Genomic DNA, 21537 nt, shown 5'->3' on the forward strand with positions numbered 1-21537 from the left:
CCTGTAGCAAGCTAATGTGTCAAAGTTTTGATGGAAAGACTGAAACCTCTGTATTCTCTTTGTAAAGCAGCACAGGCGGATACCCACTCTCATTAAGAGAAAACACATCATGCCTGCTATAACAGACCTCCCAACTGTTCTTACTGGGGAAAAAAAAAGGGATGATCTGGCTCAAAAGTAGGAAAGAAAAGGGTTATTCTCATCAGAGTTTGTAGTGAAATTATCAGGAAAAACAGGAAACGCCTATTGAAACAAAAGTTGGGAATCGACAAAATTCTGATTCTTTCCTCCAAATTCAGAATGGTTGGGAGGCCTGCTGTAATGTCACACTCGAGGATGCCAACAATGATCAAGGATCTGCTTCAGATTGCAGATGCCCGCATTCCTTTCCTTACCTCTTAAATTGGAATTGTATCATTGACTTGTTCTAATTGATTTCAATGCATTCACTCAAGTATTTTGAAAATAGTGACTTAGTACTTCGCATTTATTCACTAGTTTGGTCAAATGTGTATTGTACTTTGTATTGTCAATTTATGTATCAATTGTCACTGAATATTCATGAAGAATTGAAATCACAATGAATCAAAATGGAAAGTCACATTTCTTGCATAATTTGTTCAATGTGTGTGTGGCGGGAACAAACAGTGAGCAAGCCAATATCAATACTGAATTTTACATATTGCCTTTTCATGTATAGATTGGCACATATAAACTACAAAAATGAAAAAAAAATGAAAAAAGTTAAGGACAGAAGTATAAATTTTGACATTCATGAATCCTCATTTGCTTTCTCTAACACACTAATAAGTGTACAAAGTTTCAACTGTATAACAAATTAGAAATATACACAACTGTACAAATACCACTGGCCTTTTCAAACACATTCCCAAAACTCGCTGCGCCTTGCTTTATGTAGACTCCCAACCAGGAGAGGATCAGGCTCATACTATGAAAAAAAAAATACAACAACAGAGAATTGATGACGTTCGTGCCATCTTGCAGCTATCATACATTCATAGTTCAATTCCCATAAATTAGGGTAACGGGTACTGTACTACAATGGACTTTCTTCTTCACATAACCATCCAATGTGCCACTTTTGAGTTCAACTTCTTTTTTTAATTAAGAACTCTTTTGCTCGAGTCAACTTTTATGAACATATCATCAGATGAGGGCCAGAAGGGGGCTATCATGTACTATGATTTGAGCATAAATAAAAGCAAACCAATCGATATTCATGAACTAAAAAATTTATCAAATCAAATGTGGGTAAAAGCATTGTTACAAATATAGGATCAAATAGCATCTTTGTGGTTCTAATGTCTAACATTTCAGTAAAAAAAAAGGAAACAATTTAAAATTGATATGATACTGAAGAGGAGGTCGAGCTCTACAATATGATACTCATAAGTGATAACTCAGTATCCCTATACAAAAGCGATAAAGCCCTTCTAGCTCTCAGCTGAGGATATGCTATTTGCCTCGCGTTATGAAATCCTTGAGAACTCTGGCCTCTGTGCTGGCGGAAAACTGAATGGGTTAATCCAAGGATACATAACAATTCAACATTAAAAATCTGTTTACTTGGATTAGTTTCCCCCTTAAAAAAAAAATAATAAAAAAAATAAAACAAAAATGGAAATAAAATGGAACTTCTTCACTTACTTGTGACTGCTCTGTTTCAAATCGTTTCTTTTCACATTTAGAAATTATTTACACTGCAGTATAAAATTCTTCAGTACGAACTTCAATTCATGGACTTGTCAACAATCAAGTCTAACCGACTGTCAGCTGGCCTAGCAAAGTTCTCATCAATATGTACACAGATGAACTTAATTACTGCATACAGCTCATTGCAAGTTTAAAAAAAAAGGAAAAGAAAGAGCATTAATGCCTAGAAATTCTACTTGGAAAGTATCCAAATCAGCATTTATGTACATTAAAAACATGAATTATCCTTTAACCCCTTCAGTGTAAATGAGTCAAAAGTGCACAAAATTTCACACACGAACCTATAGACAGGTATTATGATGTGGCACCTAGAGGATTAAAGGAACTATGGCAGTTTTCAAAGAAACACATCATTGTCACATAAAAACGAACAATACATCAAACAGAGCTACCGTACTCTACGATTCTATTCCCTGCTTTTACTTTTCTCGCAGCAACTGGAATATATGTACCCTTTAATGTTCATCAGAAATAGAAGAAGAAGAGGGATAGAGTGAGGGAGATACAGTGAGAGGGAGAGAGAGAGAGAAAAAAAAAAGAATGAGTCAGGAAGAGAGCCATATGTGAAAAAAACAAAAGAATGACTTGTGGCAAATTGATGGTTAACAAAGGCAACAGATGGACATTGGAAGCCAATTGAAAAGGACCAACTACATGGCTCCCTTAAACTTCATGAGTTTAGCCCTTTAAGCCCCTCGCAACCAAATAACACCCCCACCAAGCCATTGTGAAAAGCAATGTTTATTCTACGTACGTCATTGAGCAAATCGACAAATGGGTGCAAGCCATGGAACGCACATTATACGCAGTAGACGCAGCCGAATGGACGTTAAAAGCGATCCTCCTTCACCCCTCAAGTCTTTCAATAACAGTACACCTTACGAGAATGAAAACAGAACTGTTTAACGGAGGGAACCTCTATTTCAGTCAGAACTTGCTGGATGACACGGAGTACTTGCACTCTATAGCAATCAACTGAGCACTGCTTCTGTTCCTGATCAACTTTCTGTCCCTCTTCTTATTATCCCTTTTTTCCACAAGCATCATGTTGGACCCCCCCCCCCCTTCTCTTATTGCATTAACGTATTGTCTCATGGGTTGCCAAAGGGTCAAGCTTATAGCTTATTCTTGGCGACCGTTCTGTATATGGTAATTCATGACACATGTCTTGTAATTATGTCACAGATGTGTGCGTGATGAAAATTGTCTACTTTCAGCCGCACTGCAAAATATGTTAATGGCAGTGAAATTGGGAACGTCATGCCAGGTACCAATGATGGTACCAAGATGCACGTGTACAATGGTAGAATATGAAATATCAAGATTTGAGAATTTAACATGCACATTCACAGCATAACACAAATCATTACACTTCTATGAATGGAGCTAAAAAGATACCAACAAGATGCACAGACGCTACAGGGAAAAGAAAAAAGGGTGTATGTTGCAGTGTTTTCCCTCACCATACCCATGCACAAACCAAATGTCTCAGCTATTGCAAAGCTTGATTTGCACTTTCAATAATTTCACACTCCCTCGGGAATAGTTATCGACCAACAGTTTGCCCTTATCAAAGAATCTCCCCGTATGTTTGCAGACATACATACATGAGCTTTTGTGTTGGTAGTGAATGTGAGTGTACAAAGCTTGATAAAATAGCACAGTGTATGATATGTAAAAATTAATAATAAAAAAAATAAAAATGTCTATGAGAGTGCAGTGTGTACCTTGTAAGTATACGCATGCAAAGGGATTGCAAACATGCATTCCATGAAAGTTTGGACCTTTTTAACCAACGAAGAAAAACGTGAGTGCAGTTTTTTCTTGCAAATTGGCAAAAGAATAATTATGGTGAGGAGTGACAGATTATTAATTTGTCTGCTTTTTTGGCACAACATGCACATAAATCTCCCAGTCATTCATGTCAATGCAAGGGAATTGCAAACATGCTGTAGGCTTGGAAGAAGTGAGAAAGTTATGCAACAGATCACCAAACACTCGTACCATCGATGTCATTAGCGTCATCATATAAAAGTGGAAATTGAGCAAAGAAAATGGGATCCATTGGGATTCAAACCAGAGACCTCCGGATTGCTAGCCCGGTGCTCTACTGACTGAGCTATAGAAAGCCCTAGTTCAGTGTTTGTCCCAGAAACCCTAAATTCTCAATGCTCGAATGGTCAGAAGCTATAGCGGTGTGTAAGTGTGGCACACACGTACACACTTGAACCTGGCATAAACCCGAAGGATAATTCAACTTAGGGATAAATGCGAGGGATCACCAAAGTGATGCAGCTTTTGGAGTATGTACAATTGTAACAAACGCAAACACAAAAAATGACCAGAAATGACCGCGCTCATCATATAAAAGTCTTACACACGGAAGAAACTGTTTGCTTCACCAGAGTTTGCACATGGTTCAGACATGAAAACAATATAATGTACCACTGTGAGATTCAATGGACACACTCTCAGATAAACACGAGTGCGCTATTGTCCAGGCGGCCGCACTTACACATGGAAGAAACTTGAATCAGGCGACATTCCTGGTCACACGCACTTTTGATGAAAACAGAAGTCAGACTCACAAATCATTACTGTATTCTGGATGCATTACATCATTCAACCCATTTTATCAAGGTGATCGCTTACAATAGTTTCACTCCACACAGGAAAATATTTTCACTAGGATGATTAACGCACATGTGAACTTCACGGTTTCCGACGCTTCGACCGCGGACTCTCACCCACTGATGCCGAGGCTGACCGACGTGACGTCCCTCGCTGCATTGTGGTTGTGCGTTCGCGACTAGTGTCATTGTTCCTGTGACTTCCGGAATGATTTGGTTGCGAAGCGGCTACATCCTTTTCCGCCAGTTCTGATGAAAAGGAAATATATAATATATCAATATATCTCCAGTATTAAATATAATGAAGCTGTCAGACATTCTTAAGTTTGTATCAATGTCAGTCAATTTTTGGAACTAGAGCGGCTTGTCAAAAGACACACACATACACACACACACAATACAATGTAATATGACTGACACACAATCAAACTAACAACCACACAGATACACGTATATACATACAGTTGACTCCCATTACAACGAAGTCTCGAGTCCTCTTTTGTTATATCGAAATTTTGTTATAACCGAACTAATAGACAATAAAAATACCTAGATTGGATAACGTTGTGGCAATTATTTGTACCTCGCTGTAACCGGAATTTCGCTATAACCGTGTTTGTTATAACGGAAGTGCACTGTACACCTGTACATACATACATGCATGTACATACATGCAAACATACATACACATTCCATTTGAAAGGGGGAGGGCACTTCATAAAGCCTTTTCTCAGATATTTTTTCGAACAAACTGCTGCAAGCTATTAAAATCATAGCATCTGATCGACTGAGAGTAAATTTGTCAGAAAAAAAAAACAAACAAACAAAGGATCCGACCCAAACACTTTATGAAATTAAACTTTCTTGGACAAACTGTTTGCTAAAATAAACGCTACTCAGAAACCCTTGCATCTGATCGGCTGACAGGAAATTTGTCAGAAAAAAAAGGTATTTAACCCAAACACCTGAACATGAAATTTCCCGGGCTCGTGGGAAGACTCACTCAGTTTCTGGTTGACGAGGGTGAGTTGCTCCTCTGCTTCCTGACACTCCCTCTGTTTGCTCATCATGTCGTCAGAGCGGAGCGCCGCCGCCTGACAGCTCAGCTCCGTCTGCGCGTTCTCCCTGGTGACCACTGCCTTGGTCAGCTCCTGGAGTAGCTCTGGGCGGGGGCAAAGCGTCACACGGTGCACGACAATGAGATCACATGATGTGAGGCATGACATGAACCAAATGAATACTAGTACAGTGAAACCCGTCTATAGCAGCCACCCAAAAGAAACTAAAAGAGTGGCCATAATAGACAGGTGGATGCTATTGACCGATTCGGGTTCGTTGAGGGCAGCAGACATTTTGTGGCACTGGGCGCAGCCATTAGCTCAAATTGCGGTGTCCCAGCCGACCCCCCCTGCTCTCCCCCACCCCCCAGGTAACATGATTATCGCGCACTTGTATCAAAGGTTCCCGCACTAAGCAAGCATTCGCGCATTCAGTACGAGACGCTTATTGGCTAAAGCAACCATGCATCAGTTTTTCATTCCATGCGTGTGAGAGGGGGGGTCGGCTGGGACACCGCAGTAATGGCGCTGCCCATGCCGATAATACACAAAGCGCGTCACAGAATCGGTCAAAAGACAGGTTATCCAACTTTGTGTGCATTGCCTACATGTTGTTTATGTATGTGTATACGTATGCACACGTGTGTTTCATGCATTGAACACTGAATGCCAGTGTTTATGAAATTGTTGCACAGTAAAGCATGTGTACAGTCGTGAAGAAAGCTGAACACTAGCCCATGACCGAATGAGTGATGAATGTAGCGGTGGCAATCACTAAATGTTGCCCATGAATGACTAGCACGGCTACTAAGCAGAAAAATGTGCTGAATTATTGGCTCAGCTAAAGCTCCATCGGGTCTGTGGCCGGTTAAAATCTACCGCGGGAAACAAAATTTGTGGCCGCTGGCCGCGCTAGACAGGTGGCTGCTATACACAGGGTCTTTACCAGGGCTTTTCTCACGGGGGGATTTTTCAGTGGCCACTAATAGACAGGTGGTCGCTATAGACAGGTTTGACCGTACACAGGTGTGAGAGTGTCAGTAGAAATTGTGTATATAAGCTACATGCAAAATTGCCTTAAAAGCAATGCTTACCATTGGGAGCAATGATTTAAAAAATACTGTATAACGAGGAATGTTTGCTTGCATTTTATTTCTCGCCAATTTCGCGAGAGTCAAGATTCACACATTTAAAATGCACTCGAAAGTTTTTGTCTACACTGTATGAATTGAATGTTAGAGGCAATTGACAAAATTTCACGCCGCATACAAGGCCGTCCGCTCCAATTCGCAAAAATTTCATGCCGAGAACAGATGATGTTTTACAGTATTGGTATACATGTTTGAAAGCGTCAGTAGAAATCATGTGCATATGCTACATGCGAAATTGCTTTAAGGGCAGTTTTTACCATTGGGAGCAGCGATTTTAAAGATATTCAAATTACCACTGTGACATTTAATTTTCATACATATATACAAAATATATTTGTGTATCTTTCTCATTTACACAGGATGAAACGAGAGCTTTTTCTTCTCACCTATCTGCCTTTCAAACTTAAAGAGCTCAGCCGGGGGTGGTGCTCCGAATATGAACCCATGGAGGTTGGGCGGGCAAAAGTTTTGCGTCCCACCAAACTTGCCGTTGCTGCGGATGCGGTGACCATCACGAGTGAGCAGGGTTGGGCAGCGCATGTGCTGAACAATCTGCCATTTAAGAAGAGAAACAAAGAATTTATGATTGACATCACATACGTCTGAATGAATGTCAGAAGCTTCATCTCCAAACTTCACCTGAAGCTGATCAATCAAACTCTGAACTTACATAGAAGATGAGACGATGGAATCCATGCCACTATTCCTTACTACAAACAAGTTTCTCCTCTTAAAACACAATAGGGAGCTTTACATTTGTGACAAAGACAATTGAGATGATTGCACTGGACATTCCCCTCTCTTCCTGCACTGTGTTGAATAGTAGAATAATAGGCCTCAACCTATGAAAAGTAAAATTGCACCCCCATATGATCGGCGCATCAATTGGCTCTCTGCATCGTGAATTGAGCGGACACAAAAATGGCCCAGAACGCCAGTGAAAACTCTGACGATGCGAGATATACATGGATCGATTTTGATAAGCCATTTTGCGCATGCTCAGAACAACTTTTTTTTTTCCTCTGAATGTTTGCATCTCGAAAAATCTAAAGCTCCGTAATATCATTACTACAACTCTGCCAAAGCTACAATACTAGAAGAATAAAAGAAATATGTAGACGTACAGCTGTACATGTTTGTGTGTGTGTGTGTGTGGATGAGCAAGAGGTACACAGTAGGGGTTCCATCTAATGTTTCGCTTTACCTAGTCAGCACTGTGAAGGTATAAATTAGACCCTATATAAATGTATAAAGGTATAAATGTAGACCCTATTGTTGGTTTGTGCGTTTTTGTGAGTGTGTGTGTCTGTGTGTATGTGTGTATGTGTGTCTGTGTGTCTGTGTGAATATATGAATGTACTGCAATGCCACTACATCCTACATTCTAAATTTGATTAACCATTATTTTGGTACTGATGACCAACTGTATAACACCTTGGGCACATTTTTTTCTATTATACACCACCAAATTAGAATGCAGCTATCCGACTGGTCAGTTGCCCATCACGTGACATTTAGTTAAAAGTTCCATTGCACGCTGTGACTATCAGCCATGGAATTCTGTTTGAGCATAACTGGATAGCGCATGGCTGACGTTATCGTTTTCCATAGACTCCAGTGTTAAACTCATGATTGACCCCTAAGTTTTTGTTCCATCACACGGCTCTGATGTCACAATAAATAAACATTTGCCGCACGCACTCAACAATTACAACCACTCTTAATACAAGCACATACTTTTGTCACTCATCTTTGTCAACAACTTCAACCGATCGGCTTTGCACTCGGTGAAAGATGAGGTGCACTATTCAACTCAGATTCTCTCCATTAAATAGAGCACCTCTATCTTTCACCTCTTGCAAAATCTTGTACCATCGCACTCGTGACCGTTCGCTATTTGTATACCGAACACCTTACCAGCTGTCTGTACGCTGTGGCATCGTCCAACGTGTCAAGGATGACGGTGTCCTGGGTCAGTAGGCCGAAGGCTGCCAGGAAAAAGTAAGGATACAAAGTAAGGAGTGTTGGGGACGAACGCTGTATTACTGTATACGCTATATATTTCGCGGGGGTTTTATTTTCGCGAATTTCGCGAGTCGGGAGCTATTCGCGAAATTAACAACACGCGAAAATATTACCTTCCAAAATGAATCCCTTGCCTTGATGATACGAACATTTCAGTACTAGTATACCATGTCACGGCTTACCGAACAGACCATACTGGCTATAAGCTTGTTTACGCACGTCCACGTCTACTTACAAATACTGTAGAGAGCCAATCCATTATCGCAAGGGGACCACTCGTCAGAAATCTAGCGCGATGGACTTAACCACTTCAAAAATGTTGAATTCTAACTTACTAGTTCGCAGAGTTTGGCAAGTCTTTTTCATGCAGTGTATAACTAGTATCATTCTTATTTGCTAGTAAGTTGAAAATTCACACTTTCTTTGCCACTTCATATTTTCTCTGGTCCCCCAATCGCGAATTTAACCACTCGCGAAAATGTCTGACAGCGGCAATTCGCGAAAATTTATGTACGTGAAAATTATAGCGTATACAGTATTAGCTAGCTCCCTTCTAGTAAGTATGGAAACTTCTATGCTGCTATTTGCCACAAAAGTTGTCTACATAACTCAGACACATACAACTCATTTGACCACATGCTTCAATTGTGAAATGCCTAACATTTGCAAAATTCAAATCAATCATAAGAATACCTATTATGACAATGAGGGTATGTGATGAAAATATCCATTATGGTAATCATACTACAACACCAACAACAACTACTACTACTACCACTACTTCAAACAAGAATGATGTTTATTATAATAACACTATAAATAACAATACTGCCTAAAAAGATATAAAGGTAACTAGAAATGTCGCTTTGGCGACTGGTATGCCTCCGCCATAATGCATGATTTTCCCAATAGGTCTAGATAGTACATGTGGACAATGTGTAATTACATTTTCACAAAATTGGCAAAATATTGAAATAACAAATTTGTCACAAATGTGTTGAATGTTCACCTTCCTTGACCTAGGTTAATTGGATGAATAGGAGAGCATGTATCTAGGGATTTAAGGACTTTAACTTGACTTTGACCCATTCATATATTTAGGCATTGAGTAATTTTCAAGGTACAGGTGTGGAGAATTGGTGTGAATTTCTGAATTGAATAGTAAATTGTTACCATTTTCATCTGGCCCTTGACCCTAAAATTCGTAAGATAATCACTTTCAGGTAGAACATGCATAATATGTACTAAGTTTCAAGATAACTTGAGCCACTTCCGAGATATGGAGGAAAAAGTTAGTTCAGCACTTTCACTTGATCTTTGACCCTTTGACCTTTGAGGCAAAAAAAGAAAAGAAAAACTTTCCAGAGAATTTCTAATAGGTTACACATGCATACACCAAGTGTAAAAAAAAAAAATAACCCTGCTGGCATTGCATAAATATGAGGGAAATAGTAAAATTTTGAAGTGTTGCACTTGACCTTTGACCTTTGACCACATGACCCAAACTTTCACCAGAGAATCTTAATTGGGTAATACATCTATACACTAAGTTTCAAGAAAATATCTTCAGGCATTCAATAGATATGGTGGAAATAGTGAAATTTTATGTATTTGACCCTGACCTTTTGACCTTTGACCTCATGACCCAAACTTTCACCAGAGAATTTTAATTGGGTAATACATGTATACACTAAGTTTCAAGAAAATATCTTCAGGCATTCAATAGATATGGTGGAAATAGTGAAATTTTATGTATTTGACCTTGACCTTTTGACCTTTGACCTTGAGCATGTGCACCCAAAAGTTGATAGGCACAACTTCACCCCCTAATACACATACATGCCAAGTTTCAGTAGGATACCTCAACAGGTTTTGATAGTTACCTTGTCCACAAAATTCATTACGGACGGACGGAAGGACGGACGGACGGACGGACGGACGGACGGACGGACGGACAACCCGAAAACATAATGCCTCCGGCACCACTTCGTGGCGGAGGCATAACAACATAAAGAATAAGAGAAAATTGATTTTTATATAGAAGTGTAAAATACTCAGAATCAGAATCAGGGTTGATATTTTAGCCTGCTTTTATATTCGTGATAATGAAACCTTGTGAAATATTCAGCATATATTATACAGTAATTCACTGTTATTAGGAAATCATAGAATGACATAAAAGTGGCTTATGGGGGCTCCTCCCCCCCCCCCCTTTTTTGTAAAATTATCATGCTAATCTAGAACCTACAATGTAGATCTTTCAAGATTAAATTTTCATCACACAAGCAATTATGTACATAACACTGGTCTTTAATCACACAGACCCTGAAAGCATGATATTGTTTTCAAAAAAAAAAAAAACATGCAAAAGCAAAAGGAATATATTGAAACCAATCTTGGAACCTATTAGGGGCAAAAAACAAACAAACAAACAAACAAAACATCACAAGAAACTACAAGGCTACAAAATGTCTAAACAAGCACATATCTACCTATCTTGCAATTCTCATGATGGGCTTTGAACTTGAGGAGATGTCTGATGAAAGTGGGATTTCCCTTTGGTCTAAAGTTGGTCTTCAAGGCTGATATTCTCCGGTGAGGGAGGGGCCTGGCAGGTATGGAGGGGAGAGGAGAGAGGAGAGAAAACTACAAACTTTCACTGATGACACACACCTAAACACTTACATATTTCATACATTATATCTGCAAGTCCCAGGAGTGATTTTAGAGTAGAGGTCAAGAATTTCTCTTTCAAGATGTAGGACTCTGTAGGTGAAAAATCATTAAAACATCATCAAAACATCATCACAGCATTGTCCTTTACTATGTGCAAACCAAAAATTAACAAGTTTTCAAAACCACGTGTTTATTGACAGAAAATAATGTTTAGCATACTGTAAAAAATAAAATATTGGCGGCATGAAATTTTCGAGAATTGGAGCCGACAGCCTTTATATGCGGCATGAAATTTTCATGAATTGACACTGGCATTCAATGCATAGTGTAGACAAGAATTTTCGCCTGCATTTTAATTTCGCGAATCCTAGCGCTCGTGAAATTCGCGAAATTAAAATGCATGCGAACATTCCTCGTTTTACATTACTAATTTTTGTAGCACACCATTTCTTACTATTTACCTCCGACAGTAAGTGAAACCTACAGCCAGCAAAGGCTATGTTTTCTATCTGTCTGTCTGTTTGTCTGTCTGTCTGTCTGTCCGTGTACACAATAACTCAAGAATGGATGAAAAATTTTTACGAACAAGAAACACTTTAATTTGGGGGTAATGAGGTCAAAATCACTCTGTCAACTGCAGCTTTTGGTCCATCAGATGGTGACGGTGGTGGCGGCCAGAAACTCACCGGTCCCAGTCGGGCACGTCCCTCTTGAAGATGGAGTCGATAGGCAGAACCTGCTGGCGGTTCCGGCTGTTGGCTAGCACCTCCTTGGACTTAGCCATGGTGGTGGTGAGGACGCAGTCCAAGTCTGTAGACATGTTCCAGGATATAACACGTGCCTCATTCTCATCCTCCACCTCGGCTAGGTGACCGACCTGTGGGAGGAAGACATACACACACACACAAACGTCCTTGCATTAAAGAAACCAAACTATAAATGTGGGTTGTAGAATTTTGTCGAATTCTTTTGAAGAATTCTGTTGACTCTTTCAACCCCTCTTGGGGTATCAAAGTTCAAACAAACATAGAATATAAAAAACAGTATGACAGACTTGTGAATACAAACCTTGTAGATTATACATGACACAAAGATATAAAAGATAATACTGTGTATGAGAGTACAAACATGAGTAAAATAAAAAGAGAGAAAAAAAAAATAATGCATGTAATAACTAGAAAACCACTCTGAGAGCGCAGACCTCCGCCAAGCATGCAGCTCATTTCCACCACTGATCTTCATCTTCCATATCAGATATCAGTGAGCACTGTGTGCTGAAAGTCGCCCGATTTCCCAATATAGAAGCCTTTGTTACGTTGTAAAACCTCAGCTGCACGGCGCGCCTCGCCCTAGCAGAAACTAGAGCACACACTTTAGTGCGCGCATGCAAACCTCAAGTACGCAAAGCCTGAATACCCAAGTTCAGTGACCCTACCTGCCAAAATACCAAAAATCCTTCATAAATTCCAAAATTCTCGGATCACTACCAAAAGTTAATCGTTTGTTACTTGTGTCATTCTCAACCTTTCCTGCAAGTTTCATCCCAATCCGTTAACTAATTTTTGAGTTATTTTACACACGGACAAACTAACGAACGAACACACAAACACACAACCCAACGATAACGAAAACATAACCTCCTCCCTTGGCGGAGGTAATAAAACATCAACTTATACACAACTACAGCCTATACATGGACAATCTACATGGATTGGGTAGAAGTAGCAATATTAGTAGAACACAACAGTGAAGGTTTGGGGAAAATTGGACTTTGATGCAAAAGTTATAAATTTTTAGAATTTCAGTGCCACCAATGGTGGGTAAGGAAACTGCTACAGCTCATGACGTCATTTTGGATAACAAAGTAAAGAAAATATACAGTTTATTCCATGGATTGGCTTGTTACTGAAATATGTTAAGGGTAATTACTCCCCCCTGCTTTCTGAACGGCATAAGTGAAGTGCACTTTCATTACAATAGCCAATTGAAAACATGTTTGATTTTCCTTATATTTTTTTAATATTGTTGTTCAGAAATAAGAATGATGTCATGACCTTTCGATTTCGACATAACACAAGGAAACTGCCGGTCCAGAGGACTTCATTATAATGTGAGTTACCTTTATGAAACATTTTGTACCACTTCAACATATCCTACCCATCCTGTCCTTCCCACTTGTTAAAATCCACTTCTGATACACTCTGTAGTGTCAGAAACGTTAACCCATTGAGGACGAGTCCCGAGTATACTCAGGCAGGACTGGTGTCTATGGGAAATGCGTGTTGTAGCAAAATCAGCCCATCCTCAATGGGTTAAGCACTTTCCTAAAGCACTTAAAGGGGAATGAAACCCAAATATAAACTTAATGTGGATTGAGGAAATGCAACAATATAAGAACACATCAGCACAGTCTGAGGAAAATGGAACAATCCCTTTAAGAGTTTATAATCTTCAACATTTCGGTGGCAACGTGGCTGGATTAGAAATCTTCTACAGTTTGTGGTGTAACGCATGGACAATGATATGCAAAATTGTAGAGCAAATACAAAGAACACACAACATACTTTCACTTTTGATTTCATTCTTGTTACCAAATCTGTACTTAACCCAGTTTATGCAGAATAAGCACTTATAATATGCATTCCTACCGTCCAAACATGTCTGCAAAAAGCTGGAATGGATCTAACCTTGCCGAGGATCTCCTTATCGTGCGTCTCAATGGGGGGAATTCCACAAGTCCTCCTCGGTTTGTTCTTCAGCTGCTCGATCTTCTCCTTCAGTGTCGACGTCGTCGCGGCAATTCCATCCCTCTGTAGAATGGTGAACACGTACAATGACAGCAATCAGGTTATGAAAAATGCCTCACTTTGAAGGATTTCATGATGAAAGAAAATACAACTCAAGCCCCACTAAACCTAGAATGACTTCTTCAGGAAATACTAGTATACATTTTCACTGAGATAGTCGTCTTTTTCACAGGTTAAAATTTATGAAGGAAATCAAACATGTTCAACAAAGAAGTTTCAGGGCATTTTATAGGAATAGCAGGAATAGACAGGTTACTCCACTTCCATCTAACTCACCTACTCTTCTTGATCTTTCTAAAAGATGTTTTAGCAACAAATTTAGAAACTTGATGTTACAAATATACGCACAGCAAATTTACGAGATTGATAACAAACATGGTCCTCACCGTGGCCATTTGACCAGCTTTGACTCCAGCCTGCTTCAGCTCTTGTCGAATCTTTGTCTCTCGCTTCGCTCCCTCCTCCACAGAATCTGTCGTGGGAGAGCAGATATTTCACAACAAATATTTCTTTAAAAGTGCTGGAACAGAACAAATCATATCTCACTGGGATGCAACAGCTCATGATGTACTCACTAGGGAGCTTTATACTTTCGCGGCGAGGATGTTCACAGGAAAAAAATAATGCCTCCGGCACCACTTCGTGGCGGAGGCATAAAAACCTGTTCTGGTTTTTCAGACGACCTCGCATCATCTGAATTTTCATGGTCTGCTTCCGGGCCATTTTTGTGTCCGCTCAAATTCATGACGCAAAGAGTTTCTTGATGCAGTGTTCGTGAGGGGGCCATATTTTACTTTGTAAAGGTTGTGTTAACCCTATTCTAACTGGGCTATTTGAGACCAAGTTTTGACTGGGGGAGGGGGTCAATTTGAAAAAGCATGTGAACATTTTTGCATGCCACATGTTCCATAGTTAAAGGGTGTGTACAGTTCTGGTTCAGGTGAGGCTTAAGCTTTTAACGTTTTGCAAGATATTCAGAAACCACTCTATGAGATATCAAAGAGCATGCAATTCTAAGGGGTATCGAAAGTTTATTTGATGAAAATTAGTTATGAAATGGCTGAGATGTCCAAAAACAAGTTTAAACAAAGAGATCCTAATAAAAGGCGTGGCCTGTCGCCTTTTATTATTATCACTTTTTTGGATATATCAGCCATTTGAAAACCAATTTTCATCAAATGAATGTTGAATCCTTCTTAAGATTACATGCTCTTTCATATTTTGTTAAAGGTTTCTTATTAACTCACTTAGGAATGTTCAAAACATGAATCCCCACTGAACCAGAGCCGGTACTGTACAGTCCCTTTAATGTCCTGATTTCACAGAATTAAACACCTGCGAAATCCATCTTACCCAGCAAAGCGCAAAAAAAAAATCACTCGCACGAAAATAACCACTTTTACAGTAAATCAATGACTCAAAGCACAAATGTTCTTTTTGTTTTTACTCTCCAACTTATGAAACACTACCAATGAAGAATAATAATCATATAAAAAATAATGAAATACGGCACAAAACCATAGAAATGTAGTTCCTGGATCTTGACAGGTTAGAAGTAGAACAACAGTTGTTTGTCTTCTTCCTGGAAGTCAGTACAATATTAGGAGGGGACAAGAAGACGTGATACAGCTTCTGTACTTAAGTTTTGAATAATTTCTCTGGTTCTTACCTCTAAACATCTCCAGCAGTTGTTGTTTCCCTTCAAACATGTCCTTGTATGACTTGATGGTCTTGTTCAGGGAGTCCCTCTCCTTTGATAGGTGGGCCATTTTCTGTTGCTTCTTCACATCTAACACGAATCCAAACACAAAATGTCATTTGCTGATGGGCTACAGGATTATCTAGAGACATCTGAAAGCTGGCAAAGGAGTGCATCCCAAAACAAATTCATTTGCCTTTGGCTATCATATAATTACCTCTGCCGAGGGAGGAGGTTATGTTTCCATCGGCGTTGGTTTGTTTGTTTGTCTGTGCAGAATAACTCAAAAAATAGGAGACAGATTTCAATATAACTTACAGGAAAGGTTGAGAATGACACAAGAGATGATGAAATTTTGGTAGTGATTCGGCAATTTTTGTGGATTTTATGAAGGATTTTCGATATTTTGGCAGGTAGGGTCAATAAACTTGTGTGTTCAAGCTGCACATTTTTGAGGTTTTCATACGCGCACTAAAGTCCGTGCTCTAGTTTCTGCAAAGGTGAGGCGCGCTGCACAGCTTGAAGTTGATGACGTATCAAAAGGCTTCTACATGTATATTAGGAAATATAACGATTTTCAGTGTATGCATACATATCATGGGTGGAAATCACTGCTCTCTATGGAAGAACAAGATCATATAGCTGCTTGGCGGAGGTCTGCGCTCTCAGAGTGCTTCTCCAGTTTGTTAGTATTAACTCTTTGTGAGCCAGAATGTACACGTAAACTCCCTGTGTGCAGCATGACTCTAAGATCGCAAGGCATCCGCAATTTTGAAAAACACTGCTTAAAGGGATCGTATAGTTTTGGTTGAGACCTAATTTCAGGTTTCTAACATTTTTTGGTGAGATATTGAGAAACCTTTTATGAAATATGAAAAAGCATGTAATTCTATGAGGAATTCAATGTTTATTTGATGAAAATTGGTTTTGAAATGGCTGAGATATCCAAAAAAGAGCAATTCTAATAAAGTGTGGGACCCACACTTTATCACAATCGCTTTGTTTTACTTTGTTTTTTGGATGTTTCTGTCATTCCAAACCCGATTTTCATCAAACAAACTTTGAATTCCTCTTAAAATGGTATGCTCTATACTACATCATAAGTGTTTTCTTGCTATCTCGCAAAAAGTTAAAAGCCCAATTCTCATCTCCACCAATACTGTACTATCCCTTTAAGTTTGATTTTACCCAATCCATAATAATAATAACAATAACAACAATCATCATGTACAATGTATTATTATCATCATCATCATCATCATCATCAAATGGACCAGATTAAGAGCATATACACACTATAAACATTACAAACATAACACAAAAGCTAGAGTAAAAAAATTGTACTGTACCGTACTGTACATGTAGCACAAAACGATAGAGGTAAGGATGGTGACAACATGTCGGCCATGGCACACAAAAGTTACAATATACAAATAATGACTGCTATGAGGGGCACAGTTAAAATTATGGGCCCAAGGTGATGTGAAAACCGTAACTATGCCCGAAGCGAAGCTGAGGGCATGGTTACGGTTTTCACATCACCGAGGGCCTACATAATTTTAACTGTACCCCGAATATCAAGCAGTCATTATTTGTTTTATATACCGAAAATATAGATTCCGAAATATAGATACCGAAAATATAGATTCTAGTCTCTTTTACAGCACTCGTAATCAATGCTGATCGACAGCGCGGCGGTCGTATCATTGGTGCGTACAGTGATATGTACAGTGTACGTTATGTGTACTATGGGGTTGCGATTGTCTCCAAACCAGTCCGCTAGTCTCTTTTACAGCACGCTGATTGAATGCGCGGCGGTCGTATCATTGGTGCGTACATAATATGAGCGATCTACGTGTACGGGGTCGCGACTGTCTCTAAAACCTATTTACTAACTGTGCCCGGGCCCCGGTCACAGTAACTCAAAAAATAGGCACAGTTATTTTCATGACTCCCCTTTTAACCAATCAGATGAGAGGATTCTAGAAATGAATTATATAACATTTATTACTGCCCGTACGCATGTGAACCCACACATGTTACCCCAAGGAACAGTGATGAAATACATACAATTTACAGACTTAGTGTACACAGACTTAAATTCAAATATTGTACCATAGACATAGTATCGTACATAACATACAAAAACTGCAAATCATATGGATTAAAATGCAGACCAATGGGATCCGCAGTTATGATTCTGAACGGACAAACATGGTAATGGAGTAATGCATTAACACCAACTTGAACATCGTGGCCAAATTGCATAAGAACATGAAGGGGGGGCACAATGCAGGGCTATTGACTTTCAGTGCTGCTAAGGGTCCAAACGGTCCTCCTGCTATGGGTTGAAAAGAGTTTCTTACCATTGTAGAAGAGGAAAGGGAGGATGTAGGGGTCCACTGTCACCCCCTTGCAGTTGAGGACAAAGTGAAGCGTGTACTCGTTGCCATCTCGACCCGGAGTTTTCTCTTGTAGCGAGACGTTCTGTACAGTAGCATAGCAAAGACGGGGGGGGGGGGGGAAGAGGAGAGAAGAATATGAGAATACACAGAGCAAGAGACACACATACAGAAAAACGGAAATACACAAATCACATGTGGAAAGCTCTTCACTATCGCACTACATTATTCTATGTTTACACCATTTAGTCAGGCAAAGTACTGCGAAACACAAAATTTTCATGGCATGAAATTTTCGCAAATGGGAGCCAACGGCCTCATTCGCAGCATGAAATTTTCACGAATTGCCTCTAACATTCAATGCATATAGTGTGGACAAGATCTTTAGCTTGCATTTTAATTTCACGAAACTCGGCTCTCGCGAAATTAGCGATATTGAAATGCACGCGAACATTCCTCATTTTACAGTACACGATATGCTTCTTGATGTGATATCAGCAGGAATATGTTATATCGTTCAATACTAATCACAAAGTCGGAGTCTCTAATCTTCCCGGGACATAACATGATTACCACCTTGCTAATTATTTAAAAGGGAAAACATTTAATAGACAACATTGCAAAACTTGGGAGAAAAAAATCAAACAACATCTTTGGCTAAAATAAATATGATAATGCAATGATAGCTTAGCAGCTCTGAAGCAATTGCTCAACAATTTTGTTTCCCTTTTTAATCTTTTTCCCTTCTTCCTCCCCTCACCTCAACATGCGCACATCCCTTGTTAAAGCTGAATTGCATTGCGTGCTTGTTGCCGTGGAGACAAGGAACCTCTGTGCCATTGCTGCCGCCTATCAGGTGAACTTCCAGGGAGCCTGACACGTCCTGGCCTGTCACGTTTCCGTATGCATCCTGGATGGTTGGGGGTAGGGAGAAGGGGGAAGGGGGCCACAAATGGAAGCAATAATTCCCTAGATAATCACTGCCAGTCAGTACATGGGTATATATATAATTTCCATGAAGATACCTCAAACCACATTTGTGAGGTATGGAGAAACTAGATATATCGCTACGGCGACTGATATGCCTCCGCCATAATGCATGGTTCTCCTAATAGGTCTATAGTACAATGTCTTGACAATGTGTGATGACAGTTTCACACAATAGGCAAAATATTAAAATGACAGGTTTGCCACAAATGGGCTGAATGTTCACTTTCCTAGAACTAGGTTCAATTGGATGAATGATTAAAATGTTGGAGTGCAGGTATTTGGGGAACTGATGATTTTTACTTGACTTTTGACCCTTTTATAAGTTTATGCATTGAGTAATTTTCAAGGTATTGAGAAAAAGCATAATTTCAGTATCAAATGGGAAAATAGCATTATCTAAACCTGGCCTTTGACCTTTGACCTCACAGTTCCAAAGAGAATCACTGTTAGGTTGAACATGCATAAATACGTAAGTTTCATGATGATACCTTGAGTTACTTTTGAGATATGGAGGAAAAAGTGCAATTCAGCACTTTCACTTGACCTTTGATCTTTTGGCAAGGAACTTCCCACAGAATATATATTGGGTAATACATGCATACATCAAGTTAAAAAAAAAAAAAAAAACCTTCAGGCATTGCATAAATATAAGGAAAGTAGTGATATTTTGAGGAGTTGACCTTGACCTTTGACCCCTGACCTTTAAACCATGACCCCCAACTTCCCTAGATAATCACTGCCCATTGGAACAAGCATATATACTAAGTTCTATGAAGATACCTTGAACCATTTGCGAGATATGGAGAAAAACATGAATTTTCAACCTTTTTTTTCTCACAAAATAACCTGTGACCTTTGACCTTTGACCCCCGTGACCCTAAAATCCAAACAAAGTATTATCCCCCCAGGATATACCCTCATACCAAGTTTGATGTAAAACCACCACACGGTTCTTGAGATATCGACAAAAACAAAATGGGACGGACGGACGGACGGACGGACGGACGACCCGAAAACATTATGCCTCCAGCCACTTCGTTGGCGGAGGCATAAAAAAGTGATATTGTGACATTTTCATGTGACCTTTGACCTTTAACCTCATGACCCGAAACTCTCTCTGGAGAATCTTCTTAGTACATGTATACACTACATTTCAAGAAAATACTTTCCGGCATTGCATAGATATGGGGGAATAGTGAAATTTTGAGCATTTGACCTTCATCTTTTGACCTTTGACCTTGAACATGTGCATCCAAAACTTGATAGGCACAACTTTGCCCACTCATACATGTACATGCCAAGTTTCATTAGGATAACTCAAACATTTTTTTAGTTACTGTGTCAACAAAATTGATTACATACAGAAGGACCAACGGACGGACAGCCCAAAAACATAATGAGGCATAAAAAGTGCTAGTATTCCTTGGATTTGATGTGTTACCCAATAGCATGGCATCTAGACTCTACTACTTGTAGTCACTCTGAAACGCTAGTGGGCTGGCCTGGAATACTGCGTGCGAGGCAAATTTTTGTTCTCATTTTCCCCAATACTTTTCACATTTTCGAGATCGAGAGCCCTTGAGCAAAATTCACAAAACTATGTTGTAAAATCACCGCAACAATGCCAGCGTATGCAGTATACTTACGACGAGGTGGAAGTTGAGGGAGTGAACAAGCGTCCTGCTATGGGAGCCCGGCGTGTTGGTGACTGTCAGCGTCTTGGGCACCGTCTCCGGAACCAGCTTGGCAGGAGACCCAGGCTGGACTTTGAAAAACATCTGCCAAGAGAAAGGGTGGAGGTTCTTCATTCATTAAAGGGATGATACAGTATTGGTGGAGATGAGAATTGGGCTTTAACCCTAACTAGGCCGGGCTATTTAGGGAGATCATAGAGCCGGGGGGGGGGGGGGGCCCTCCCAGGCCCCCTCTCCAGATCTCGGCCGCTGACCGTGCGATCGCGACGAAAATTGGCACACACATTGCCTATGATGTAATCTAAAGTACTACAAAGTTAAATTTAAAAAAGAATTATCATTTATGCTATATTATGCTAATTTATGCATAATGATGCATGAAATCAGGCAATTTGGTATAAATCACTAAATAAAGCTCAAAATGGACACATCTTTTGTGTAAATATTCTTTTTAGTGTCCTGAGCAAATATAAGAGAAAAAATTGTGCCATCAGAAAAAATTTCTGAAGTATTTTATTGTTTTTTGAATTTCTTATGTATTTCCTTGTTTTTTTCACTTTATGTTTTTCATTGTTTTTTCGATGAAACTTGTCCGCGACATTGTTACGAACAAGAAAATATGTTATTAATTGATTTTAATCAATAAAACCCCAAAATAATCATACTTTTAT

General features: G+C 39.5%; 1 protein-coding gene across 1 annotated transcript in view; it reads right to left on the minus strand.

Moving 5' to 3' along the window:
* Positions 1–738: 738 nt before the first annotated feature.
* LOC139731968 (structural maintenance of chromosomes flexible hinge domain-containing protein 1-like) overlaps positions 739–21537 on the minus strand; it is an 87075-nt gene continuing 66276 nt past the window's right edge. Inside the window, exons 32-43 of the mRNA XM_071642841.1 lie at positions 20819–20950; positions 18943–19092; positions 18147–18267; positions 15751–15870; positions 14468–14553; positions 13962–14084; positions 11961–12151; positions 11091–11206; positions 8491–8561; positions 6960–7125; positions 5368–5526; positions 739–4613 (exon numbers count right to left, since the gene is read on the minus strand). Coding sequence (XP_071498942.1) covers positions 4447–4613; positions 5368–5526; positions 6960–7125; positions 8491–8561; positions 11091–11206; positions 11961–12151; positions 13962–14084; positions 14468–14553; positions 15751–15870; positions 18147–18267; positions 18943–19092; positions 20819–20950 — 1602 coding nt within the window. The 3' untranslated portion in view covers positions 739–4446. The remainder of the gene's footprint in view (positions 4614–5367; positions 5527–6959; positions 7126–8490; positions 8562–11090; positions 11207–11960; positions 12152–13961; positions 14085–14467; positions 14554–15750; positions 15871–18146; positions 18268–18942; positions 19093–20818; positions 20951–21537) is intronic.

Source organism: Diadema antillarum, unplaced genomic scaffold, assembly GCF_040938485.1.
Source record: "Diadema antillarum isolate AM-2024a unplaced genomic scaffold, OU_Dant_1.0 seq00000389_RagTag, whole genome shotgun sequence".
In the NCBI taxonomy this organism is placed as follows: Eukaryota; Metazoa; Echinodermata; class Echinoidea; order Diadematoida; family Diadematidae; genus Diadema; species Diadema antillarum.